Source organism: Ceraceosorus guamensis, assembly GCF_003144195.1.
Source record: "Ceraceosorus guamensis strain MCA 4658 unplaced genomic scaffold IE81scaffold_20, whole genome shotgun sequence".
NCBI classification, from domain to species: domain Eukaryota; kingdom Fungi; phylum Basidiomycota; class Exobasidiomycetes; order Ceraceosorales; family Ceraceosoraceae; genus Ceraceosorus; species Ceraceosorus guamensis.
In genome coordinates this window covers 95610-121664 of record NW_020290015.1, presented here as the reverse complement: position 1 = coordinate 121664, position 26055 = coordinate 95610, and the positions used below count along the sequence as shown (strand labels likewise).

The following is a 26055-nucleotide window of genomic DNA, read 5'->3' as shown; positions in this document are numbered from 1 at the left end:
ACAGTCGCTCCTTCTCGCATGCGCAAATCAAGCGGCAACAGAGACTTGCATTTCAGACGTTCGATGCGCAGGCGTGCATCACGCTTTGTCTTTGTGTCTGTTTTTGGCAGGCACAACCTCCGTTCTGCGTTGCAAGAACAATCGCAATCATACCTGACAATCAGAATGGTGTTGGGATGTGAATGTCCAAAGCCGGCGCAAGCATGACTTCGACTCGAATTGCCCTGAGACGCAGGCAGCTGCTTCATCCCAACATCTCGATACCTCAACATCACGTCTGCACCTCTCAGTTCGACTTTGCACGCTCCACTGTCGAAGCAATCAGCAGCATCTGTCCAGTAGCGCCACAGCAGCCGCATTCTCAGCGTGACAGCCAGCAGCAATCATCTATTCAGCCACGGCCAGCAGGGGCAGGTGAGCACGACGTATTGCCCACCTAGCGAGAGCGATAGTTCTCCGCTGGGAAGAACGCGTGGCTGCGAGATTATAGAGCAAGATGCAAGTCAGCAAATTGACCCTAGGCGGAGCATCGTATCGTGCGATGGAGATCACTCACGGATCGTGTGGGATGTCGCCCGGGTTCTTGACCAAAATGTGCTGAGGAGCGGTGAAAGGTGGACGAGGAGGAAGGTTTTGGCTGGTGTAGTGCAGTCCGCCTTGAGCCTGGGGAGAGTGAACTTGAGCCAAGACATCGGTGAAGGCCGACGGTGCATCGATGTCCTCTGGGGCCTTGACCAGGGCGGTGCTTTGAGAGGATGGGTGTGGCAAGCTGCTCCCAGTGGCAAGGCAGTGTGTAAGCCGCCTTGCCCGCGAAGCAGGTACGCCGCAGCTTCCCCAGCCAACGTGACCTTCCTGAGCGGTACGCTGTGCGTGCTCAATACCGCACCCGCTCACCTCTTTGTGCCGTCCTCATTGGGAGCTGCGAGCAGCAAATTCGTCAAGTGTTTTTGGGTCACCATGAAGAGCTGGGGGTACATGCGTCTAAAGTCCCTATCCTGATACTTGTTGCCAGCAATGTCTAGATTGGATCAAAGCGGTGACACAATGAGCATATACGCATCACTGCTTGCATGCGCAGAGGAACGCATGCGTACCTGAAGCTCGCGAGGGAGTGAGAGCAGCCTTCTCTGGACGCGAGCCAGGGTTTGGGTAGCGAACCTAGAGGAGCATGCGAGGCGGCAGGTGCGAAATCAGAACCGCGACTCGCTGCTCGTACCAGAGCAAGCGCACAACGACGTACCAGGTCAGGTCTGGGCAGACCGCTAGAGATCTCGGGGTTGACGGCGAAGATGTCTCTGAACTTGCGCCAGAAGGGCGTTCGACCTTCGACGTAGGTGTACTTGTGAGAAGAAGCGTAGGTGCCAGGCTTGTTGCTTTCCGACGTTGCTGCATCCCTCAAATATGAAGAAGGCCTGAGAGCGCCGCGTACGGCTGAGCTTGAGCGCATCGCCATGGTGGAGTGCTGCTGCCTGCTGTACTCGGTGGAGACGAGACTGAGAGTTGTGTGTCTGCTAGGTGAATCGCTTGCAACAGCGAGGGTTTGAGGAGGAGGATGAGAAGCTTGAAGACGCGCCCACCCTCTAGCCAATGTGTACAGCCTGCGCGCGCCGATTTCAAAGCAGCAGCAACAGCAGCATGCGCACCAGCGGGCAGCAGCGGGCAGCAGCGGGCAGCAGCAGCAGTCACAGTCGTGAGTTGACGCACACGCACGCACGCCGGCGTGCCAACTGATACACGTGACTCGGGACGAATATCCGCTTCGGCTTCAACGTGATGAACTTGTCATGCTGCTGCCGGATGCATGCAAGCCGGCGAGTCGTGCGACGTACGTGGAGCAAAGCAACCTGCTCATGTTATTAGCGGTCGGTGTCCGGTACGACGTGGAGCTGCTTCCCGCAGGCGATGTTGGCCAGGGGTCGGAGCATTCAAATTGAATGCTAGCTGCTTTTCGACCATGCCCATCGAGGCGAAGCGCTCTTCTTCCAAAGCTGAATCACGAATCTTTACTCCTACAACACCTCGCCGGTCTTGATATCAAACTCGAATAATTTGGAATGTCTGACATTTCGTGAGTCGTCCAAATGCTCGCACCACGCGTTGCTTCTAGGTCGGCTAAGCACGCACACGTCGCTCCTCTCTCTCGACCATCAAAGCTCGCAGCTTCATGGCGGTTACGCCCACCCCTTGTCGCGATCATGGCAAGGTCAATCACGCAGGATCACAAAGTCCATGTTCATGTATCCTCGTCAGTTCATTTCCATTCCACACGCTTCTCAGATATTTTTGCGATCACTGACGTCCGTTCTTCTTGTCCTCTCCTCTGCGCAGTGTTCATTTCTGATGATCCGGATGCCGAAGCTCCGCTCAAAGGCATGCCCAACCAGAGGAGGTGGGGCGTGAACAAGCTGCCAGGATTCTTGGAACCTCTGATCAAGAAGGGCCTGAGCAGCGTCATCCTGTTCGGTGTTCCTGAGCGGAAACCCAAAGTGAGTGGGACAGCATGATGACTCCAAGGCGTGCTCTGCTCATCGACTCGTGCCGCCCTCTTGAATGCACCTTCAAGGATGAGATCGGGACTCTTGCGGACGATCCAGAGGGGCCCGTCATCAGCGCCGTCAAGACGCTCCGTGAAAAGTTCCCAGATCTCTACGTGGCCTGCGACGTTTGCCTCTGCGAATACACTTCTCACGGACACTGCGGTATCCTGCACGCCGACGGCTTGATCAACAATGGACCGAGCGTGAAGAGGCTAGCAGATGTCGCTCTAGCTTACGCCAAAGCTGGTGCGCATTGCGTCGCCCCGTCGGACATGATGGATGGACGCGTAGGAGCCATCAAGAGGGCGCTCATCGATAGCGGTCTGGTGGGAAAGACGAGCTTGATGAGCTACAGCGCTAAATTCGCGAGCTCTCTCTATGGCCCGTTCAGGTGAGCACCTGCTTCATTGTGGGCTCGAGGCTCACGAATGCACGGAACTGAAGCTCGAGATTGCTGCCTGCGCTCTCAGAGATGCCGTTGCGTCTGCTCCAGCGTTTGGTGACAGAAGGTGTTACCAGCTGCCTCAGAATGCGCGGGGCTTGGCACGTCGAGCGATTGTGCGCGATGTTGGCGAGGGTGCAGACATCATCATGGTCAAGCCTGGCAGCATCTATCTAGACATTGTGAGTCTCGCGCCCACACCTCGCGCCTTGGTCTCGTTCCGCGTCCTCTGACCGCGTGCTCGCCGCTCCTCGCACAGCTCGCCGAGGCGCGACAATTGGCACCGGACCATCCTCTGGCTGTCTACCACGTAAGTCGATACGTCTGAGTTGGCACAAAGTGGAATGTGTGCTCAGTGCGCCAATCTTATCTTTGTGCAGGTGTCGGGAGAGTACGCAGCGCTACACGCAGCAGCCGCAGCTGGAGTTTACGACCTGAAAGCGCAGGTGGTAGAGCTGAGCGAAGCTTTCGTCAGAGCTGGCGCCACTATCATTCTCAGCTACTTCAGCCCGGAGTTGATGGATTGGCTGGATGAATAATTTGCAAGAATACACAGATACCAAATGCACAGAACGGCGGTGTGAGGGCAGCAGCCATAGCACACCTAAAGGGTGATCTTTGGAGACGTTGCGAAGGGGCGAAGACAATTCCGGTTCTGATATGGAAAAGGGCACAGTTCTGGCGGAGCGGCGATGACATATCGCTCCTGCTTCACAGGTTTACTTGCATCTTGCCATTGTTCTGAATTGTGCGGAGATCGAAAACCTGATTAGTGTGCGCTCTACAGCAAATGGCGCAGCTGGACTCACCTTGTACTCCCGCAAGATGCGCATCACTTCCACGGGACCCTTGCCTTTTGCGCCAATTGCCTCCGCAACCTCTTCGTCATCGACAAGCATGAAGACGTTGTGCTTCTTTTCGTCTGCGATCGTGAAGACACCTGTGGTCACGCCATTGTTGCGTTTCTCTTTGACAAAGGCCGCAAGGTCTTGCACCGATTTGCGTTGTGGCAGCACGCCGATTCCGAACGCAATGTTGCCCCCGGTGTATTCTGACGCAAGCGAGGCGAAGTTCAGCAAGTGCCCTACGACAACGCCAGCGTTGCGATTCGCTCACTAACCATGTCCGCAGTAAACAATAGTGTCGTCGGGCAGACTAGCGAGTACCGTGTTCAATGCGCGGTGCATTCTGACATAAGCGATATTTACACAGCGTTAGTTCGGGCTGCTTGACGATGCGAATTGGACGTCAAACTCACTCTTCTGGCGTGCCCTCGAAGAAGCGACCGCAGCCGCCCTGCACTCCAAAGCAGAAGGAATCTGAGCTCCGAGCCGGCAATGCGATCCCATCACGATCCGACTCACTACAAAGAGGGTGTCTCTGACAGAAAAGAGGCTCGGGCTCTCGTCAGCACAAATGCCAATGTGCTCAAGCAGAGCTATTCACCATACTCACCCGGTGAAGACGCCCTTCTTGCCGGCCTCGTCTTGCAAGAAGAAAGCGTGTGAATCTTGTGTATGGCAAGGTGTAGCGTAGATCTTCGCTTGGATGTTGGAGCCTTGCCATAGCGGAAATGAATCTCCATTCTTCACCTGCTTCGTCATTGCCGGGCACTTGTCGCTGCCTCCCCACACAGTAGCCGAAGGGTACGCCTTTGCCTGCAGAAACGAGGGTAATCAGAGCTTGCAAAGGCTTTCGCGGCTGCCACAGAGGAATATACCCACAAATGCTTCGTTGCCACCGCTGTGGTCAAAGTGGTCTGGGCTTGGGAAGCTACGGATGAGCGCAGCTCTGATGACGATGCTCTCGTAGCGCTACACGCACGATGAGTTGTGATGGAGCCGACGATCTCCGACACGCCGAGCTTTTGGGCAGCATCCTGGACCTTTCCTAGATCGTAAGGATCTACGAAGACGCCTTTAGCACCGTCTGACACGATGTATGCGTAGTTCTGATGTTCATTGGGTGAAGGGACATTAGCTAGCGCTCCCCTTCCAGACCGCACCCTGTCCAAGCACGCCCGCTCACGTCATCGCGTACTGCAACTGGCGTGACCTTCATAGCGCGTGCGAAAAAGGTGCTGAAAGGCTGAGTGGGGCTGTGAGCGCGTCTGAGATGTGGCGAGATGGAGGGCCGTGTGATCAGTTTGGTGATGCTGGAGAGCATTGCTGTGCGGGCATTTGGGTTTGAGAGGCCCCGGTCGTGTTTTGTTCAGTGGCAGACAGCGTGGTGGAAGTCAGAGCGCGCATAAACTCACGCTACCGATCTCGCGAGTCAAGGTCTGGTCTAGCTCAGTGGTGGGTGAAGAGAGAAGGGTGCGGCATGGTGGGCGCGAACGTGAACCGTGGATTAAGTATGTCGCGCGACTCGATCGCCGCCAACATCCCCTCAGCAGCTGACCGCCACATGCATGTGAGCGAGCGCTGACTGTGGCCGTATACCGCCGTGCACGCCGCTATCATGTGAATTCAACCCATGCAGACTGATCGTGAATACTTGACTGCTGTATGCAGCTCTGTGTGCGGCCGGGCGGGAAGCGCGAGGTGGAGGCTGGACGGGAAAGCGTACACGTGACCACAATCTCGGCACCTTAGCGCGGCCAAGAAAGATGCATCATGATGGGTCTGTGCGGAGTCTCGAGTTACTCTTCACTCTCGACTCAACTCTTGACTGTTGACTCGTGACTGTATACACTCGTGACTCATGATCAAGACCCATCACAACATCCCTTCACAAGTCGCTATCGTATCACACTGCATGCGTGCTCAGCGCGTCTGACGTGGCTTCACTCCAAGCCGCTGACGCGCTGAGAAGGCCTCCATTGAGAATGCCTGACTTTCAGCCTTTCATCTACGAAACGCATGGATGGAGCGCGACATTCAGCCTGCAGCCTACCTCGCGGCAGGTGGCACTGCACGCCATATCTGCCGGTGAGGAGCCAGCTTCGTCTAGAGACGTCTGTGCAGCGCTGGAGAAATGCGCGCACGCACAGTGGCTTAGCAAAGATTCCCAAGCGATGCCCTTGGGGCACCTCCTTCTGAGTCACGCCGAATTAGGTGATGCGGGTCTGGAAAGGGTTCTCGAGACATTGTGCAAGTACAAACTCGGTCATCTTGGACGTGACGCCGAGCGCTTTGAAGATGAGGAGGATCCTCAAGCGAAGCCAGGCTATCAAAGAACACGCAGAGCATACATCCGCTTAAGAACGCTGCGCATCGACAACAATTCATTGACGGACAAGATACTGGACCCGCTTGCCTCTTATCTTCAGAACAATGTCGACCTGCTGCATCTTGATCTAAGCGGCAACGATCTGGTGGTAAGTGTCTTTCCCTGCCCGCACCCTCTCTGCGATACCCGATGCTCCAAAGCACTTGCTGACGCGCAATTGCCCACAGATGAAGTCAGATTGCTGCTCAAAGCTTTTAAGAGCGCTAGGCACTTCGAATTTAAAGACGATTCAGCTGAATTCAAATTCGTTCAGTGCTCGAAACCTGGCGTCCTTGCTGGACAACCTCTACGCTCCAGCTCTTCGAGCGATTCATCTAAATGCAACTCTCGACGACTATGACACAGAAGAGGCAGCGAAAGCCATAGCGAGGCTTTCGAGGTCAAGCGCAAGGGGTGACTTCGACGTTGCAAAAGCAGTGCCGAACATAAGTCACTCTGCCGATGGCTCGAGCCAGCAGAGGCAGGGAGGATGGGCTCCGCGCCTGGAGACGATATCTGTGAGAGGAAACCTTTTCAGCCTTTCTGACTTCCAAGAGATGGTGCTGGCTGTAGTGGGAGCCGGCGATCTGAGCGGGCAAATTGAAGCGCAACTCACGGAGCCACATCGACAGCTACGGTCCTTTCAGAACACGGGTATCAGAACCGATACGCAGTGGCCACCAGCGCCTCCCCAGCCCCGTCCCGAGCACGCTCGGCCCGGTACCTATTATTGGGCGCTGCATCGTCAGCGCGATCCGCCTTTCGAACGCTCAGACACGTTCCGCAGATCGCGCACAATTACCATGTTGCTGCTCGACGACCAGATGACTGCCAACAACAACATTCTAAGAGCGGTACATGCACGAAGCCTGCGCCTGCTTACAGTGGCGCGGGTACTGGGATGCCGCTCGAGCGAAGATAAATGCTCGGGGGAAGGGAGCTTCCAATTTGCTCGTCTGCCCTCAGAGCTTCGACTCGCCATTCTCAAGGCGACAGTCGCGTCTGACGATGCGGCCCTGAGCTCTGCCCAAATCAACGCTGTCATTCAGTGGGCTTGCGACCCCTCTACCATAGGATTCGATGGAGGAGCTTCGTTCTTCCTTGCACATCCCGGTGCCACTCCTTCAGCGTATCTACAGGAGTCACTTATACCGGTACCACCTATAGATTGGAGCGCGCTGCAGACTCGACGAGGGCCTTGGCCAAAGGACTACCTTGCATGCCATGTCGACGAGTCACCGTTGTCCCCACCTTGGGAAACAGCCTTCCTTGACGCCACGCGCACATTGCTGCCCGACAACACTCCGCTACCCGAGCACTTTGTGGCTCCTGAATTCTACTGGAGGCCTTATCACAAACCTGATACATACCGGTGAACCAGATCGGTACTCCTGAAGGGACTTGACTTTACACACAAGAGTCGCGAGTGGATACAACGGCCAAAAGTTTGGCATCTTCACCATCACGCAGACGCTCGACATGCACTTCCGATCATTCTGATGCATTCGCAAATAGATGTTGTAGCTGTATGCCAAAAGCCGAGGAAGTCATGGACGTGGGGTGATGGTGCACGCAAAGACCACCACCTCGCATCTTCCCGCCTGTGTTCGTCGCGACACAGCGGCTGCACAACACCCACCACCTCCAGGTCTTTCTCGTGAGAGGTAAAAATTCTAATACGCATTGCTTGTGGGAGGGGGCTGTTCTTGAGTCTTAACTTTGGTGTGTTGTGAAGGTGAAAGAAAGCTTGAGGTGCTTCGTGATTTTGCGCGTGGTTGCAAGGACGTGAGTCTCTCGGCCGAGAACCCATCACGCGGGCTGACTGACGGTCACGCGCAGCGCAGACACGCGTGCGTTCGTGCCGGTCGGCGCTTGCGAAGGGAATTATATAGACCTACCCGACTCATGACAGTTCACAGCCGAGCATGCCACATGATACAAGCACACCACGCTGTGGAAGTTTCCGGCAGAGCAAATGTCTCTCTTACGTTCCCTCGACACCCTTCACTTGGCGTAACGTCGCTGTGCGCACAACCACGTCCGGTCTTCTTCACGTCTGCTCAGCCTACCCTAGGCAATCCTGCCTGAATCGCATCGGAAGCACGACCCTCCGGCCTTTTGGATGCAGCTTGATGTCTTGAGCCGACAGGTCCTTCTTTGAGACACACACAACTTCGTCAACGCTCCACAGAGAGCGCAGAGAGCCCCGCCATGGACGTCAAGCTCCCGGCGAACAGGCTGGAGGCGGATCAGCTTGTCGCTGCCAGCATGGAACGGTGGGATACCGGAGGTCGAGATCAACTGTGAGCTTCCACTTTTTCAGCGTTCGGGGCATCCGCTTCAGCATCCATTTCGTCTTTGCCGGCTTGAAGAGCGGTCAAGAGCAGCTGGCTTCCTAGTATGGAACAAGGCTTCGATCGCTCTAGAAATGGGGACATGGAATTAGCCTGTTTCGACGGTCCGCACGAACGTCAGCAACCCAAAGTTCTCACCACAGGTATCCGTCTCTCTCCTCTCCACCCCAATCACATCTTCATCACAGTCACGATACTTTCCTATCCTCATGGCCTCAAACAGATAGCGGCCCCGCAGCGACAGCCTTCCCTTCATTGCTCACTGCCCTACTCACCTCACATTTGGCGCATCCACGACTCTTGCCGGGAGCATACACTGCAATCTTCGAGGCTCTGAAGAAGCAGCAGCAGTCATCTGTCGCCTCTGCAGCGTCATCAGCAGCTTCGCAGAATGGCGCTTCTCTAGCGCCTGTGCCCGAAACGTCGGAGGCTCTGGTAGACGCGATCCTGGATGGCATCTGGGCAGTTGACGCGGAGTTAGACGCACGGAAAGACCTGAGTGCTTCAACAGCGCTCTGGGCTGCAGCAGATGGCAGCAAGTCAACTGCCGACATTGTTGCTAGATGCAGAGCAAGCTTAGCTCAGATCGTCAAGGAGCTGATTGTGAGTCTGAGCTTAGTGGATGACCTCGCCATGCGTGTGACTACTCGGCCAAACGTAAGCGGTGTTTAACGCGCACGTGCATCTTTTCGGGCCTCTTCAGCAAAAGCAGATCATTCCAAGGCTCACGACCGCGGAAAGGCTTGATCTGCCACTGCTGAAAGCAGTTGGCTTGATACTGGACGAGACAGGCTTCCAGCGCAAAGGGGTGCGTATGAACACAGCTAATCTCTACAAGCAGCAAAAGTTCAACTTGCTACGAGAAGAGAATGAAGGCTACTCGGGCCTCATCAACGAGCTCATCAGCGGCATGGGTCCATCGATCATCCCGATCAAGCATGACGCGGTGCAAGCCTCCAACGGGCTAGCTGATGGTGAAGCGTCCAAGTCGACGTCGGACTTGCCTGCGCAATATCGCGTAGTCGAGCAAGAAAGCGTCGACGCGCGAAACGCCCGTGCCCGTCGCGTGATGGGCAACATCTCTGCTCTGATTGGGTACTTTGATCTTGATCCGAATCGCGTCCTGGACGTCGTCATGGATGTCTTCAGTAGCAATGTTGTCAGTCACTGGCCTTTCTTCCTAGCTCTGCTGTCAGTGTCGCCATGGGCACCTTCTCATCCAGACGCCCAGAGCGCAAACGATGACGACATCGCCATGCAGGACGAAGAGTCCTTCATTGGGCCCATTCGGCTGGATTTCTCGCAAGATAGGGGGAACAGCACAGTTGCCCAGGTGCTCGGCTTCAAGTATGGATTCTACCAGATGCCCGATACGCGGGAAGAGACGCCTGACGATCTGTATTTTATGACTGCTCTGATGATCAAGAACTCCCTTATTCGTTTTGCGGACCTCTTCCCTCACCTGAGCCCGAAGGAGGAAGGCATGAAGCAACTTCATCAGGCCTATCGCAAGACCCTCTCCGCACGTTCTGCATCCACCACAAAAGCCAATGCGCTTACTATGGCCGCGGCTTTGATAGAAGACGGATTGCATCGTCCTGGAGGCGCAGGGGGGGCGGAAACGGAGCAGATTAGACAGGCAGAAGCTACGGCGTCAGCTAAAGAACCCCCGAATCAAGTTGGTGGTCTCTTGCGGGCTCTCTTGGCCGTTGGCGGCTTGAGGCATGCAGTCTTCATCCTGGGAAGGCATCCATGGCTTTGTAGCTCACTCGATGGCGTCGCGGAGCTTTACGCCCGCCTACTCCGCCGCGTCTTGGAACCTGCCACCGCTACAATATCCACCGCGCCTCTCTACGAACCTGATCCGAGACTAGCTCCAAAAGCTCCCCGCAGCGAGCGCGAATCCAGGTCGAAGGGACCTCCGAGGCCCATACTATCCACGAATCCAATGCCTCAGCCTAAGGGCAAGGCCGCCTCGGAATCCAAACGCGGCCCAGAGCTAATTCCGGTGTTCTTCTACCCCATATGGGATAAGGAGCTTCCGGGCTGCGAGCCGAAGGCTGTCTTGACAGATTTTGTGCCCTTCCTTCGCTTGCTCGGTGTCAACCTCGCCAAGGACATGGAGCTTATGAAGCAAGTATCAAGACTTACGAAGGTTGGTCTCCGCATGGCGATGAGAAAGCTGGAACAAGATATCGCTTCTGAAGAGGGGAGAGAGTCAAAGGCTGCGTGGCTCGAAGTTGTCCGATCGCTTCTACTTCCAGCTCTGAGCTGCACGTACGGCGATTGGGACATTGCCCAAGAGGTTTGGCTCATCATCCACAGACTGACGTACCAGGAACGGTACGCACTCTACGGCGAATGGAAGTACGACCTCTATCGCAAGCCAGAACTCAAGGCTCGCCAGATCGCCACGGAACGTGAGGCCAAGGGGATTCTCAAGCGCATTAGCAGTGAGAACGTCAGGCAATCAGCAAAGGATCTAGCAACCGCATCGCACGCGAATCCCTGCATATTCTTGACGGTGGCTTTGAATCAAGTGCAAGCGTATGACAACTTGATCGCACCAATCGTAGAATGCGCCAAGTATCTCAGCGAGCTCGAATACGACGTCTTCACATTTATCTTGTTGGACGCACTCAGCAACCCAGAGAAAGAACGTACAAAACAGGATGGCACCAACATCAGCCTGTGGCTCAAGTCTCTTTCGAGCTTCGCAGGTATGCTCTACAGGCGACACAAGGAAATAGACGTTGGGCCTGTTTTGCAGTACATGGCCAACCAGCTCAAGCAAGACAACTCAAAAGATTTGGTGCTGATACGAGAACTAGTGCTCAAAATGTCTGGCATAGAGCCACTGGCAAACTTGGGCGACAAGCAAATTGCCGCGCTCACAGGTGGACGCCTGCTGAGACGAGAAGCGATGATGGTCGCCAATGCCCAAATTGGAAGCGACACTAGGCGCGAGTTCCATGACTCCGGAGCGCGCCTTCTGCTTGCGATGGAGGCAAGCTGCATGACTATTCCGCTATTGATATTGATAGCTCAGCAGCGCCAAGCATGCATCTATCTGATCGGGGACGACGAAGGAGGCCTGAAGTACATGGGCAACGCCTTCGATTCTTGCCAAGAGACACTGTTCCAGTACGTTGAATTCCTGCTCACACAACTCGAGCCAAGCGCCTACTCTACTTTGATCCCCAAGCTATCCGATCTTTATTCGCGCTTCAGTATTGAGCCCGCCATCGCCTTTCACATGGCAAGACCTCGTCTTCTAATGGCGATGAAACTGGCCGACGCGAACCAGGCCGAAGAGCGTCTCAAAGCTGAAGTCAAGGCCAAGGCGGCGACCAAAATTTCATCGAATGAGCACAGCGCGACGCCCAAGGACACTCGATCTCTCGGTGAAGCTGACGATACAGCGCAAATATCAGTCGAATCGCAAGCCGAAGGTACCGTAGAGCCCGGTCAAGAGAAGACTGATCAGGCGATGGAGGTGGAGATGACGGCTGTCTCTCCGGCCTCGACAAGCCTGCCAGGGACAAAATCAGTCTGGCGCCCCGGGATGGAAGAGGCGATCTCCGCAGCGAACGAGATGCTGCCAGCTGCCGTGAGCGCGATACTGGGCCCTCACTTTTTTGCCTCTTTTTGGCAATTGAGCCTCTCCGACATCGCCGTGCCGATCGAGCGATACGATGTTGAGACAAATGCGCTGCAAATGCTGGCGAAAGCGAACGACCATGAACGCCGCGGCAACCTTAAGACAAGGGACCATGCGCTTGAAGTCCTGTCGCATCTCAAAGCTGAACTCAAAGCGCAGACCCTCGCCCACTCTGCCACTCGGCGTCGCCTCGCAGTGGAGAAAGGGCACTGGTTTGGTGAGTCTGCTCTAGCCTAGCCAGAGCACTCAATCTCACCTCTTGCTGATCTTGCCGCTTCCGCTCCGCGACATAACAGCGCACATTTCCACGCCGACAGAAAGAGCTCAGCTTGTGGCGCAACTTCTGGAGCATTGCATTCTACCACGCGCGCTGCTCTCGCCTACCGACGCAATCTTTGCCGGTCGATTCATACGCCTGATGCACGCCAACGGCACGACGAATTTCTCTTCGCTGATGACATACGACAGGATCTTCGTGGACCACGTTGCTCCCATCATCTTCGCATGCACGGAGAACGAGGCACGCAACTATGCTCGATTCCTCCAGCAAGTGCTCTCTGATCTTTCTGCATGGCATGTTGATGAGGCAGTATATGCCAAGGAAGCGGTCGGCGCAGAGCTGCCCGGATTCCGGCCGAGGTGGACCATCGCGCAGAGTCTGCCATGGGAGTCTTTTCGCCAATTATTCCACAAGTGGCACATTGCATTGCTTCAGGTGAGTGCTTCAACAGTATGCCCTTGATCCAAGCTGACCCTTCATTGAATATATTTGCGCAGGCCTTTGAGCTGTGCCTGGCGTCATCCGAGTATATGCGTCTTCGCAATGTCATTGTCGTCATGACGCGAATCGCGCAATACTTCCCCTTGGACGAGCACCACGGCAAGGTTTTGTGTCTAGCAGTGCAAAAGCTTGTCGACGAGGAAGATCGAGGTGACCTGAAAGTCCTAGGCCAAGGCCTACTTGCAACTCTCAAGAAAGGTCAAAGCGCCTGGCTCCCTGTCTGGAAGTTCAAGTCGGATCCCCCTGCCCAGTCCGCTGCGGCTGCGGCTGCCGAGGCTGAGAGGGCCGTCGCGAAAAGTGCCAAGGATGCAAAGGCAAACGTAGCCCCACCTGCTAAAGCGAGCGAGACGACTGCGGCCAAGAGCTTCAACGACACGAGCCCACTGCCTACTCGTCCCAAATCCAACGCGCCGCCGATGGGACCTGCTGCCGACCGTGGTGTCCCAGGTCGCACCCCTCAGGCGCCACCCACGAGGCCTACTGACGCCAATGACCACCCAGCCACTTCTACCGATGCGTCTGCATCCAGGCCTGCTCTTGATCGCGCTGGGTCTTCTTCGTTGCCGCCTCGACCCCCAGCCCGCACCGCTGAGCGAGACCGACCACCGCCTTCTGCACCTCGGTCCGATTTGCCCAAACATCCACGTCAGGCCGTCGGCAATAGTACGCCCACCTCAACAGCTGCCAGGCAAGCGGCCGCAGACACTATGGTGGCGCCGCAAAGGCCTGCTGACACTGTTGGCGCTCAAGCTGCACGCGACCGAGCACAGGGCAACTCGACACCACGACCGGCCAAAGATTCAACCGCACGTGAAGGGCATCCTACCCCCACATCTGCACCTCGAGCTTCATCGAGGAACGTGTCGCCTGCACGTGACAGCCGGGCCCCGAGCGTGGACTCGTCTAGGTCGCGAGAGAGCAAGGACCGCGGGCGCGACTCGAATCGGGAGCGACTTACTGATCGAGAACGTGAATCTATTCGCGATAGTGACGACACCGTGCCCCAAGCTCGAGACAGTCAAAACCGTCCGCGACCGCGAGAGACAGAAAGGGAAATGGACAGGAGCGCAGCGAGGGGCGGAAGTGGGCGTGATTCTCGCTTGGATGAGGTGCCACGAGTTTCGCGCTACGCAGATCGCAGAGTACGAGAGGCAGTCCCGTCTGAAGAGAGCGACACGCGCACTACAATACACCGAGCAGATGATCGACGCCGCCGCGAGGACCCTGACGCAGAGGCTCGTGCTTTGGATCTGGGCTCAAAGTCGACCGCCAAGCCCACGCCGAGAGAGACCGCTGGAAATGCCGATCGAAACGGACGTGGCCATGAAGATGCTGCTCAACCCACCAGCAGTCATAAACGTACTTTGGCTGATCGGTTTGGCGCAAGCGATCAGGAGGGCAAAGTTGCTTCAGGGACAGTGAGTCTCAATCGACTGCTCTTCGCGCTGCAGCGTCGTAGCGTTGCTGACACAGATTGCTGCGCAGCCTACCCGCGAAGAGGCTGACAGAGCAGGCGATAGCAAGCGCGCAAAGTTAGATCGCAGCAGAGCTAGCAATCGCGTGGGTGTGGAAGCGGAAGTCCGCGACCGCAACGACAACCAAGCAACAACACCCAGCGGACCAAGGAAGGGACAGCTCTCTCCGCCCGCGAGTCGATCGGATGTCAGATCTACCCCGTCGGGTCCTAAATTAGACGCACAATCCAGGCGGCCATCGACCTCGCAGCAACAAGAGCAAGATTCAAAAGCGGCGCGCGGGGCTGACCCGCCATCAGGCAGAGGCATCAGCATCCTGGGTGGAGGCGGAGGTCGTCCTCACGAACAAGCGCTCCAAAGATCCGCGTCTGACAACGCTCGCCCTGTGCCAAAAGGTCCCAATTGGCAGCGACAGCGCGAGGCGGAGCCAGCCACATCGTCTCGCGAGTCCGTAGATGCGCGGGAGCCGCGTGTACCAAGCAACGGCAGGAGCGGTGAACGAGGAGCGCGAGGTCACGGGCGCGACGACTCGCGAGCTCAGGCGGGAGCGAGTAATGATGGCCCGTCTAGAACCAGAGAGCGAGACCGCCGTCATGGAAGTGGCAGCGAGCCTCGCGGGCCACGCAGCCAACAGGAGAGATCAAACGCAGGTGGAGGGAGGTCTTCGGGAGGCGAGCGCGAGCGCAACAGAAGCCAGCGACGTTCTGGTCGCCAATAGGGCTCAGGTTTTGGCGTCATTCGCATGCACATCTTTCGGACTTTTTGTGAAGACACTTTGCAGCAATGCTTCCTGAACTCGTGCAATCTGGAATGAAGATTTCATCACTGTAATCTTGGTGCCCGCGATCATGACCTATGCACAGCTTCGATGGACTCAGGATATTTCAAGTTGGCGGACGCTCGCACTTGATCCATGATCTCCATGGTGAAGATGGAGTTTGCTGAGATAGAAGACGTGAAGCAGAGACAGTCAGTTCATGGAGGTTCACGATGATGCACGGCGACGATGCTCACAAAGGGGATGCAGGTCCGCCTCGAGTTTGCCATCTCTGAGGGCCCTAGAGCAAGCATCGGCTTCCTGTGGGATGCAGTAGGTGCCTGTCAGCCGGACTCGATGTGTGTGACATAAAACTAGCTCGGAACGCACCCAGAACATGCTGCATGATGGGCGAACGAGCGGAATGAGGTCACCAAGTGCCAGACTTTGCTACAGATGGAGACGGCGCTGCCGTTCCGTTCAAGCGACTCACCCATGACCGCCTGGGATGTCAAACTCTGTCGTCCTCGGCTCGCCCAGTTCGTCCGAATTCTTACGCAGAGTAATAGTGAAAGCCGTCGGCCTGAAAGGAGCCCAGTGAACCGTCAAGTCTCCCTTTTCTCCTTGAATCAGCGTGTGCTGCTGGGAGTGGGTGCGCACTGTGAACTGTTGTCGCAGGTGGCGGGCGCCGCGACGCGAAGGGAAGCGATTCAGTCAATCTCGCCAGCAGATCTGTGAAGTGCTCGTGAAATGGGCTCACGTTTGCAGTCAACATTCCTTGCGTGTGACCCTTTTCGAAGTTGAGAATCAAAGAAGTAAATTCGTCGACGCCAGTGACGGGATGCTTAAGGACGTTTGAAGTGATGCTGGGAGCTTGACGCTCGTTGCTGGGAGTACGGGCCGGTCAGCCGGGGCCGCGAGCACGAAACGCGACATTCAACTTACCTGGGATCCTCAAACAAGGTCAGAAGCTGCCAAGTGAGCGGATAAATGCCCAAATCCAGCAGAGCGCCACCTCCCAACTCCGGATTGAGCAGCCTGTGCTCCGGTGTGGCGTTGTCGAAGTGGACACCGAGCTCCGAATGAGCGCGGTGCAGCTTTCCGAGCACTTTCTCCTCGTGAAGCAGGCGCTGAATCTCTCGCACTATGGGAAAGAAGCGGATCCACATGGCCTCCATTAGGAACAACTTCTGCGAAATGGCAACGGAGCACAGGCAACCGATCAGCTGGAGCCCTTCGCGGAGCTTGGCGCTCATTCACTTTAAGCTCACCTTTGAGCGAGCGACGTCGACCAGATGCTTGGTCTGCTCTGCATTGATGGTGAAAGGTTTCTGCAAGACGAACCACGTGCATTTCAGTAGCAGAGTCAAAAGTCAGAGGCGCTGCGCCGAGCACTCTCACCTCACAGCATACATGCTTGCCCGCGTCCAAGCATTGCAGGACATTTGCGTAGTGATGGCTGTGGGGCGTGGCAACGTACACGATTTGTACCTGCTCGTCCTTCAACATTTCCTCATAACTGCCATATGCGTGAGGCTTCCCCACTTTCGTTTTCGCTGCCCATTCAAGATCAGACTCTATGAAAGCCTGAGCTCGCTCGGCAGAGGAGGATGAAGCGACGGCTACGATTTGGTGAGAAACGTCCTGCGCGTCCCTTGTCGCTGGGTCCACCAACAAATCGCCGGCAAATTTTTTGGCGATGCTGCGTCAATGAAGTGTTTGCGAAGGTGTGAGTCATGCGGACCATGAGATGCTGACCGATACTCGCTGACTTACCCGCCAGTCGCAAGAATGCCCCATCGAACAGTGTAAGGCCGGCTGGTGCTCATGATGAAGACTAAGTCTGTATGTGCGACAGTGATGCCAGGGTTCAAGCGGCTACAAAGGATTCCGTTCGCGCCGCAATTTAGCTGTGCTGAGAGGGGGCAACGCAGGTGAGGATGTGAATGATTGCGATTGCGATTGCAATTGCAATCGAGATGGCGGGGTACGTGTATGCCGGAGGCTGCGTTTGAGAAAACTTTGTCTCGTGAACCCCAACAGGATACGCAGCTACAGTCACGAGTATATGGCATGCTGTCGAACACCAGCATGTGGAGGCGCACGCGTGCCGAAGCTAGCACGTGACCGTCTCGCCCGTTCAATGATTTTGGTTCGAGATTCGCTTGCGCGGCGCTGCGCGCAACAATTCGTGATGGAGCGAGCCACTCGGCCTGTCTTGCCTGTCTTGCTGATGCTGCTGCCGTACTCACCGCGTGCTGGAGTCGCCCGCCGCGCGTCAATCTACAGGAGAAATCAGCACAGGGACCAGGCAGGTGGTGTACAACTATCACCACCGACAAACCCAAAACCCCCAGCGTGAATCGTCCCATTAGCCCGCACCATACCTCTTTGCGCTGATCTCTCTCTATTCATCTGCCACGACGTCCAGACTCTCCCCTTCGATTGTTTCCGTCTTGCGAAATGTCATCAGCATCTACCGCGCGGTATCGCGATCGCACGCACGAGTTCCTTTCGCTCGTAGAGTCCCACACCCAAGCCTCTGGATCGTCCAGCAGACTGCTTGCTGATGGAGGGAACAATCGCAAAAAGACTCCAGCAGAAAGGAGCGAGTTTGCAAAGAGGGCTGCATCTGTGGCCAAGGAGATCGCAGAGACGAGCGCCAAGTTGGGAAGACTTGCTGAGCGTGAGTGGAATGTTGGTCGCCCAGCTGGCTCGTCGAGCAAGAGTCGAGGAGCTTGCTGACTGATGCACACTGCTGTTCGACGCCATCGCTTGTAGTGGCGAAGCGCAAGACCCTCTTCGACGATCGACCCGTCGAGATTAGCGAACTGACGTACATCATCAAGCACGACTTAGCGTCGATCAACCAACAACTGGGTCAGCTCCAATCCTTCGGCAAGCATCAAAGGGCGGCGCCATCAGGCAAGAAGGACAAGGGGGAAGAACACAGAGGTAATGTGGTCACTTTGCTCCAGAGCAGATTGGCTGGGACTACGAGCGCTTTTCAGGAAGTGTTGGAGGTCAGGACAAAGGTGAGTCTTTAAGATGAAATCGCTGTGAAGCCGCGCAATGTAGCTAACAGGGCAACATTTGCAACGCTTACAAGAACATGAAAGCATCGAGAGAGCGGACTGACCAATTTGCCTTCAACGGCGGAGCAGCTCCAGCACCACCTCAAGCCAACTCGAGTGAGTGCTGCGAGCGTGCAAATGCGGTCCGGAATCATTGCGCATTCGGCTGAGGCCAAAAGAACTCACCCGATCATAGTCCTTCGTTCTCGCCTCGGTGTACCACCAGACTCCCCGCTCTACACTCCCAGAGCTGGATCGAGTCAAAGTCAAGTGGCTGCAAGATCAGCACCCCAGCAAGGATACGACCCAACGCAGGCAGCTTATGATGGGTACGATTCAAAGGCGAAAGGAGGTGGGGAGTTTCTGACGCTGGATATGGGCCAACAACAGCAGCAGCTTGAGCTGATGGAGAACGGAGGCAATGTGAGTCACGATTGCAGGTGTGCTTGCTAGACGACTTGTTGATGGCGCTTCTCTTGGGCTCTTCGTCAGGATGCATACATGCAGCAGCGGTCCACTGCAATTGAATCGATCGAGAGCACCATTTCAGAGCTTGGCTCCATCTTTGGACAATTGGCACATATGGTGCAAGAGCAAGGAGAAATGGTCACTAGGTGAGACAAATGGCGTTGATGCGCGAACTCAGCAGTCTTCATTCTTGCAGTGACTGATCATGGAGACTTTTGGCACGGACCCAGAATCGATGCCGACGTCGAAGAAGTAGGGCTCAACGTGGAGGGAGCGCAGAGGGAGCTGCTCAAATACCTGCATCACGTATCGTCCAATCGGATGCTGATGCTCAAAATTTTTGGCGTGAGTCTCATCTGACGAGTCTGACGCAAGTCAAAGCTGACACTCCGCTCGCATCTCGCAGGCCGTCATCATCACTTTCTTGTTACTCGTTGCTCTCAGCTAGGACCCTTTCCTCGTCTCAATGCCATGCAAATTGATGACAGACACGTGCCAGCAGAGTCACGCCACGGCGTCATACTGCAAGCTGCAAAGGCGGGGTATAGTTGATGCGATTGAAGGATTCGGGAACTGTACGAGCGTCCTCCCGGCAGCCAAGGGTAAATCGGACTGGTACTGCATAGGGCTGAATTGTGCCCATGACGGGAGTGCAACGGCTGTACGCAAGAGTGATGCCTCGGCCTGCAATTTATCTCCTCAGAGCTCCCAATTCGACAGAATCTTGGGAATATTGCGTTGGGTGGTACTTGAGAGCGTATGCTTCGCCCATCCTAGCGCCGTTGCTCGTGCTAGATCGCGACTCTGCATTCTGACCGCTGTGCTGCGCAGCAGCGAGAGGGCGCTCGCCCGCGTATGGCGCACCAGCGACATCCGCCTCAGCAGCAGCTTGACCAGCTTTTTCGGGCTCGCCAATGCCCGCTCTCGTTCCCCATCCAGTCTCGTGCAGAGTGAAGAGCGCGTAAATCTTCATGATGGAGAAGTAGTAACCGAAGAGGATGAAAGCTGGAACGTAGATGATGTCTTGAGGTCTGTACCACAAGTGGGGCAAAAGCTTTGCCGTTCTGGTGGCCATGATCCAGACAAAGTAGGAGATGATGATGTTCCATGCAGGCAGATGATATCCCCCGTCTTCGACTGGACGCGTGCTCTTGACGATCAGGTAGGCGACCAAACAAGGTCCAACCAAAAGGGTGAGGGGATTGATGAACTTGTCCACCATGCTGTAGGCTACAAAGGGGTGGGAGGTCCAGATATGCCTCTCCTTGAAGATACTGCGTATGTCCGACCTCCAGGTGTTCCTGGTCCACCGCAAGACCTGCTTGAGGAAGCGCCAATCCGGTTTCATTGTGCTCAGCAGCTCGGCCTGGGGACATACCTGAATGTATGTTTGCCAGCCGTGCGAGACTAGCCAGCGGGTGAGGAATTTGTCATCGCCTGAATTGAGGAGATACTTGCCCAACCAGTAGTCGTTTGTAAAGCCGTGCAGGAAAGCAGGATCCTTCAGAATGACGGTGCGATACGCGGCTGTTCGACCCGACAAGCAGGGCACACCACCGTCAATGTGCGTGGAAGCTGCAATCTCGAAATTCCTGATGGACAGTCTGAATGCTGCCAATGTCTCCCAGACTGTCATCCTGTGACCGATAGGCTTGACTCGCTGCGACGTCCCCACACCACCAACAGCTTGGTCCTCGAAGCAGGCCAAGACCCATGGTAATAAGGTGGGTGGCCAAATGGCATCGTCATCTGCGAATACGATGATGTCCGTCGCCGTGTGTCGTATCCCGTGAGCCATCTGCAACCTTTTGTTGGCCTTGGGCACCGTCAGAACCGTAATCCTTTCGGGGTCGACCTCATTTGCCAGTGCTTGCAAGGGCCCTCTCATCTTGTGTTCCGTTACGATGATGATCTGAGCAGGCGATCCTTGCAACCAGCTAAATGCTGCTTCTTTGAACTCTTCTCCCGCGTCGATAGTGGGAACAATGCTAATTGTGGAAGCCACCCCACGTCAGAGGCTGGCACTTGATCCTCGTGATGAGCGATGGCCACAATCATTACTCACATTGTCACATCTTCTGCAGCGATGTATGTTGGATTAGGAGGAGGCGGAATGGGTCTATAGACAACGGCAGCAGCCAAGCGTATCATATACCAAAAGTATCGATAAAAGCCAATGATGCCGAATGGCACGACTGCAGAGCGTGTAGCGATCGTAAGAAGATGTCACAGACGCATGTTGGTCTCACCGCAGACTCACAGACCGGGAACTTGTCCGCAGTGAGGTATAGCATGTCTAGGGGTTTTGGAACCGCACAGCCAATGGTGTGAGGTGGGGTCAAAGCCAACGGGCGAGGCGAGCCTTCGCACTACGTCTGCTCAGGACGTGTGAGCGATTGCCGCTTCTGCGGAAGCCCGAGACTGTCGAGCGTCGAAATGATGAATAGAGAAGAGCAGTGGATGGTGGAAGGAGAGGTTCGCACCTCAGGTGTCGGGACGATAAGGATGTAAACGTGGTGCAAAGAGACGACGAGATGAATGGTTGCGTCACAGCATGTTGCAAAGAGGTCGTCTCTAAATCTCTACAGCAGCAGCGGCGAGACGTTGCCCCTGTAGAGCGCAAATGGGGCTGGCATTGAAGGGCTGCAATCACGAATGGGCTCGAGAGACCGTTGGGGGTCGGTCGAGTCAGCTGGGAACGTGTGCCACGCCTGCACCGCCCGCCTGCGGATGTGTGAGAAGCTGGCCAGCCAGTCGTTGACGCGAGCGCGAGGCAGAAGTCTTGGGTCCACAACGGAAGAGCGAGAGCCAATGCACGACTCAAAGCAGAGCCTATGCACCACGCAGCGTGTTGATGACAGGGACGTTGGTGGATGAGCGGGTGCTGGTCGCTGATGAGTACAAAATGGTCTGAGATGCATGCGCCTCATATATTCGCCGTTGGAGGCGTTGAGCTCGGCTCGCACGATCGAGACACTCGTGACTGACTACTCACGTGTCTCGATCGTGACCGCTACCGTCCGGCGCGCCGCGTGATGTGCAGTGCCGTGCGTGCATGATTCGTGAATCGCACATCGGATGCACAGGCAGCTAAATACAGCAGCGTAAACAAAACAAACAGCAGTCGAGCCAAACCAACACTCGTCAGAATGGGACTCGTGACTTGCAGCTAACTGTCATGACCACCATCTCGGCGTCCAATCACGAGGCTCAGTGCAGGATCTCGCTCGCTCAACTACAGCTCAGCCCTTCACCATCATGGCTACAACAGCTCGAGCTCCACTAGCCTCGAGTTCTCGCGCGCGTCCCTCTGCTGGCAACGCATCGGACAGCACACCCACTCGTCCCACCCCGCTGGTTCAAAAGGTGCAGAAGCAGGAAACAGAGTCGGATCAATCCGCACCGCCAACTTCAGCACCTCCTCGTCTAGGCGCGCCACCGCTACCGGATCCGCATGCTCTTCCAGATGCCTCTGCCATCTCCAGCCCGCACGAGCTCACGGAATGGGTGGACAAGCTGGCTGACAGTCTAGAGGCTAGGTTCGGAGAGATGAGTCAACAGGTGGAGGCGAGAAGTGAGTCGGCTCAAGGCTGCATTCTGCTTGTGCTATCTTGACCAGTCGTGATTGCCGACCTCGCCTCAACGTATCCTGACTTTCACCGCACTTCAGTGCGCGAAATGTCGACGCGCATCGACGCGATCGAATCGAGCATCGAAGGTGAGTCGGCCACGTACCTTCCCGCAATTCTCCTTTGAGCCCCAATCGCTCTCCCCTGGGGCGACTGGCACATACTCAAGTAAGTTCCTCCATCCCCACGCATGCAGACCTCATTCAAGGCGCAATAGCCCCCGTACCATCGTCAAATCCACGATCGACCGCAGGAGCTGCGCCAAGCAGCAGCGTTGCCGAGACAACTCTGGATTAGGAAGTCAGGCATACAGTAACTCTTTCATCAGCGCTCCACAAAAAGGTGTCGCCTTAGCCTCGCATCGTCATCGTCAGTCTATCCGTGACTACGTGCTCAACATCTCACTCGGGAGAAGCACGGGCTCCTGCTTCCGAGTTGTACAACAACACTTTTCATCAGACCAAGAATGCTTGTCCAGCTGCACGCCAGGACGCCCGGCGCGAACCATCGAGACGCTGTACCAGACGTTATCGCAACTAGTTGGGTTTGCAAGGATCGATTCCTATTCCGTCTGGGGCGTTCGAGCTATTGCTCGGCTATTGTACAATCTTTCAATCTAGTAAAAGTAGAGTGCAAGAGTGCAACTCGTGGGTGCATAAAGGGGAGTTGCATTGGGCTAACAGAATTTTTGGTAGGGCGGCTAGGCGTGCAGAACGGACTCGACCTTGTTGATCAAAGGCTTGATCAGCGACTCGCCGCTCGCCTTTGGAATCGCATCGGCGGTCACCGCGGAATTAGGGATAGCGGTCGAGATCTTGCCTTCGGACGAAGTCTCGCGGCGGACACTGCCAGTCCGTGCCAAGATCGTGCTCGTCAGCTCTCCTGCTCGATGCGCAATGATGGAAAGGAGCGAGTCTGATAGACCGTGCGTGGCTTCGTTGCCACCCAGCACAAAGACGCCCGGTTGAAATGCGCCTGCAACCCCTTCACGACTGGTAGCGTCGACGCTGAGCGTGCGAGAAGAGCTGCTGCTGGTAGGGCTAGAGGTGCCGCTTCTGTGATTGGGGCTGAACGCTTGCGACGCGTATGGAACGAGATGGTAGTCCCTTGCGATCCCGCGCACTCTCTCCCTCAAACGTTCCTCTGCTCTTTCGCCAGCGGCTTCGTTCGCTGCACGTCTCGCCTCGAGGGTCTCTACCTCTTGCGGGTAGCCCAACTCTGCGCGACGCTTGTCGGCTTCGGGATCCAAGGCTGGGAAGTGAGCTGCCAAGGGTTGGAGGAACTTCATGCATGCTGGTGCCCTCTCGAAACCAGTGCCTAGCACCACCAGGTCGAAGCGCTCAGTCTTGCTCTCCGACTCGGCGTTTGGCTTGGTGTCAGAGGTCGTAAGTTCGATCTGCTGGTCATCACCTTCCCCAACCAGACGCGAAATGTCCACCTGCGTGTTGGGAAGGAGGTTGAGTCTTCCTTTGCTGGGACCATCTGCACCGGGCCACGGTGCATCGAACTCGATCTGCTGGTCGTACACGATTTCGTCGATGGCATTGAGCACATCGCTGCGAACGACTGAGTAATTCGTCCGCTTGTACTCGCGAAGCCATTCTGCTCGTTCCTCGGATCCGGCGCGCCAGAAGGTGTCTGTCCGGTGCGGATCAAAGGCTGCCGAATTGACGAGCGCCGAGTCATCTGATGGGACGATGGCCGATGCTCTGAAGATGATGTTGACGTCCGCTTCGGGGTAGGTGCGGTGCAAGTGCAAAGCAGATTCTGCAGCCGATTGGCCGCTTCCAATGACTGCGATCCTTAGTGAGCGGGATTTGGATTGAGTGCGGAGCACGGGGGCGATGGCTGCAAGAGATGGCAGAAAGGTGGAAGTGTGAATGACCCTCGACTTGGCAGTCCACGGTTGAGCTGGGTAGACGTTGGCAAGGGGTGCAGGCACACGGCCGATGCCGCCCACGCCGACGGTGATGTTGCGAGCCAGTCGGATTCTGACATGACCATCCGAGCGCCTCTTGGTGGTGACACGAAGCAGCTTGACACCTTCAGAAACAGCTAAGTTGGTGTCCGCGACGGGCTCGATGGATTCAACATCTTCCCCGTAGCTGACGTAGTCATCCATGCGCTTCGCGGCCCAAGTGAGGTAGGCGCTCCATTCGCGACGAGATGGGATGGTAGCTTCGCGATTGATGAAGGCGGCCAATCGACCCATGGAGTGAAGGTAGCTGACGAACGAATAGGACGATGTGGGATCCCTCATGGTAGCGAGATCCTTGAAGGGCGAGACTTGGAGCTGGCTCCCTGGCAGCAAGAGGGTTGAGTGCCAAGCAAAGTGAGGTTGGCGCTCCACAAAGTGGAAGCGCAAGCCCCTCTCGGCAGCCTCGGCATTCTCGCGCAGGGAAATGGAGAGAGCCAGATTGGCAGGGCCGAAGCCTACCCCAAGAAGGTCGTAGATCTCCTGGTCGACCGTTGTGCCCTTCGATGGGGCGGCGGAAGCGCTCATGTCCACCCGAGCTGGTGCGGTTCCGGTGGCGCTAGGCGCGGCGACGAGGCCCTGTCGACCCAGATCGAGGTCGCAGATGCGATTGACGATAGTGCCGCGTAGGTTTGAAGTGATGGATGTGGCCATGGATCAATGATTTCGAAAAGACGCCGTGATGGCCAGAGCGAGAGTTGGAGCAAGTTGTGTGAGACGTTGCAGGAATAGCGCGACGAATCAGTGGGGATGTCGCGATCGTACAAGGATCGGGAAAGAGGAGGGAAGCGAGGGAATCAGCATGGCTGTCCTGAAGACGATGAGCGAACGTCGGTGCGCAGACCAATAAAGTTGCGGTTCGGATCGATGAGTGAGGTACGGCAAGGGCTAAGGAGAAGCCCTTTGAGCACCGGAAACCAAAATCTTGCTTAGATCAGGCAAGACGTGCAGGAACGTGCTGAGCTACGAGCCGCCTGTACAGCATAGGCTTACACGCGCGCGTGCCAAAGGCCAACCTGCGTTGTGCCCTTGCCTTTATTCAAATTCGCATGTGGAGCGTCGATCCGCGCGCCCCCCTGACATGCGCTGATGACGCAGATCTGATCATTTTCCACCGCGCCTTTTTTGTAAACTCGTGATTAGACGAATTTGAATTTGAAATGAGCGACGCGCTACTTGATGAAAACCTTAATTGAAGCTCGAGTCGAAGCAGCGCGTCCCGCATCGCGGACATATAGGCCACGATGGATATGTTTCAACGCTCCACGCCATGGCCGCGCGCGGCGCAGCGTGCCTGTCCAGGACCGCCGGCACTTCTGCATGAGTGGCCGTATAGCTTCGACCTTGACGATGGTGAAGCACGGATACGAACTCGACATCGACGCAAAAAGAAGCCGCGCGAGTGGCTCTCGCAAGCCAAGCAAGCAGGCCGAGCCGCGGTCTCGTCGGCCAATCGTACCACACTCCTGGCCGTCTCGTCGCCAATTGCCGCGAACCTAGACCACCGCTTGCACTCACCGGAGCTTGAGCAGGGGTGATGCTAATTTGCATGCTGTGATGTAGCTGATCGCAACGGGGAGCGAAGTGGCCTGATTCCGCAAATGAGGAAGGATGCAGATCCAAGACGATGTTGCGGGCGAAATCTGTTTGAGAGGACGCAAGCAGAATGGATGTAGGAAAGATTGGTCAGCC

The 26055-nt window shown here is 56.0% G+C and overlaps 10 protein-coding genes across 10 annotated transcripts; 5 read left to right on the top strand and 5 right to left on the bottom strand.

Annotated features, from left to right (window-relative positions):
* Window positions 1-29: 29 nt before the first annotated feature.
* On the bottom strand, window positions 30-1562 carry IE81DRAFT_322449 (hypothetical protein). The gene is made up of 5 exons (XM_025513646.1): window positions 1241-1562; window positions 1095-1158; window positions 895-1018; window positions 557-769; window positions 30-476 (listed from the first exon to the last, which is right to left on the bottom strand). The coding sequence occupies exons 1-5, from the start codon at window positions 1451-1453 to the stop codon at window positions 437-439; spliced, it is 654 nt and encodes a 217-aa protein (XP_025370543.1). The 5' UTR covers window positions 1454-1562; the 3' UTR covers window positions 30-436.
* A 492-nt stretch (window positions 1563-2054) lies between these two features.
* On the top strand, window positions 2055-3518 carry IE81DRAFT_346586 (putative porphobilinogen synthase; the record flags this gene model as incomplete). Its single annotated transcript, XM_025516055.1, has 7 exons — window positions 2055-2068; window positions 2154-2245; window positions 2329-2486; window positions 2564-2928; window positions 3008-3161; window positions 3239-3289; window positions 3360-3518. The coding sequence occupies 7 exons, from the start codon at window positions 2055-2057 to the stop codon at window positions 3516-3518; spliced, it is 993 nt and encodes a 330-aa protein (XP_025370542.1).
* IE81DRAFT_88876 (Metallo-hydrolase/oxidoreductase) lies at window positions 3323-5452 on the bottom strand. The gene is made up of 9 exons (XM_025517724.1): window positions 5237-5452; window positions 5008-5077; window positions 4804-4930; window positions 4704-4738; window positions 4435-4637; window positions 4238-4342; window positions 4100-4167; window positions 3789-4030; window positions 3323-3720 (listed from the first exon to the last, which is right to left on the bottom strand). The coding sequence occupies exons 2-9, from the start codon at window positions 5038-5040 to the stop codon at window positions 3691-3693; spliced, it is 843 nt and encodes a 280-aa protein (XP_025370541.1). The 5' UTR covers window positions 5041-5077; window positions 5237-5452; the 3' UTR covers window positions 3323-3690.
* Window positions 5453-5637: 185 nt separating this feature from the next.
* On the top strand, window positions 5638-6577 carry IE81DRAFT_88748 (hypothetical protein). The gene is made up of 2 exons (XM_025517722.1): window positions 5638-6298; window positions 6388-6577. The coding sequence occupies exons 1-2, from the start codon at window positions 5807-5809 to the stop codon at window positions 6406-6408; spliced, it is 513 nt and encodes a 170-aa protein (XP_025370540.1). The 5' UTR covers window positions 5638-5806; the 3' UTR covers window positions 6409-6577.
* A 1823-nt stretch (window positions 6578-8400) lies between these two features.
* IE81DRAFT_329522 (hypothetical protein) lies at window positions 8401-15254 on the top strand (the record flags this gene model as incomplete). The annotated part of the gene is made up of 9 exons (XM_025515151.1): window positions 8401-8492; window positions 8562-8647; window positions 8767-9146; window positions 9247-12421; window positions 12522-12919; window positions 12982-13423; window positions 13515-14403; window positions 14711-14907; window positions 14950-15254. 9 exons carry the CDS (start codon window positions 8401-8403, stop codon window positions 15252-15254), a joined length of 5964 nt encoding a protein of 1987 aa, XP_025370539.1.
* IE81DRAFT_312159 (NAD(P)-binding protein) lies at window positions 15211-17120 on the bottom strand. Its single transcript, XM_025512450.1, has 8 exons — window positions 16994-17120; window positions 16619-16919; window positions 16489-16548; window positions 16163-16407; window positions 15978-16104; window positions 15711-15883; window positions 15475-15617; window positions 15211-15401 (listed from the first exon to the last, which is right to left on the bottom strand). Exons 1-8 carry the CDS (start codon window positions 17044-17046, stop codon window positions 15307-15309), a joined length of 1197 nt encoding a protein of 398 aa, XP_025370538.1. The 5' UTR covers window positions 17047-17120; the 3' UTR covers window positions 15211-15306.
* A 409-nt stretch (window positions 17121-17529) lies between these two features.
* IE81DRAFT_322443 (t-SNARE) lies at window positions 17530-19453 on the top strand. Its single transcript, XM_025513645.1, has 7 exons — window positions 17530-17903; window positions 17999-18252; window positions 18327-18408; window positions 18488-18714; window positions 18784-18905; window positions 18990-19104; window positions 19166-19453. Exons 1-7 carry the CDS (start codon window positions 17681-17683, stop codon window positions 19205-19207), a joined length of 1065 nt encoding a protein of 354 aa, XP_025370537.1. The 5' UTR covers window positions 17530-17680; the 3' UTR covers window positions 19208-19453.
* On the bottom strand, window positions 19161-21197 carry IE81DRAFT_88558 (putative polysaccharide synthase). Its single transcript, XM_025517721.1, has 3 exons — window positions 21020-21197; window positions 20825-20954; window positions 19161-20747 (listed from the first exon to the last, which is right to left on the bottom strand). The coding sequence occupies exons 1-3, from the start codon at window positions 21051-21053 to the stop codon at window positions 19451-19453; spliced, it is 1461 nt and encodes a 486-aa protein (XP_025370536.1). The 5' UTR covers window positions 21054-21197; the 3' UTR covers window positions 19161-19450.
* Window positions 21198-22236: 1039 nt separating this feature from the next.
* On the top strand, window positions 22237-22622 carry IE81DRAFT_273534 (hypothetical protein; the record flags this gene model as incomplete). The annotated part of the gene is made up of 3 exons (XM_025511432.1): window positions 22237-22333; window positions 22430-22477; window positions 22585-22622. Coding segments are annotated over 3 exons (183 nt in total), but the record flags the coding sequence as incomplete, so codon positions are not given.
* A 304-nt stretch (window positions 22623-22926) lies between these two features.
* On the bottom strand, window positions 22927-25352 carry IE81DRAFT_322442 (hypothetical protein). Its single transcript, XM_025513644.1, has one exon. It carries the CDS (start codon window positions 25015-25017, stop codon window positions 23089-23091), a length of 1929 nt encoding a protein of 642 aa, XP_025370534.1. The 5' UTR covers window positions 25018-25352; the 3' UTR covers window positions 22927-23088.
* Between the last annotated feature and the right edge of the window lie 703 nt (window positions 25353-26055).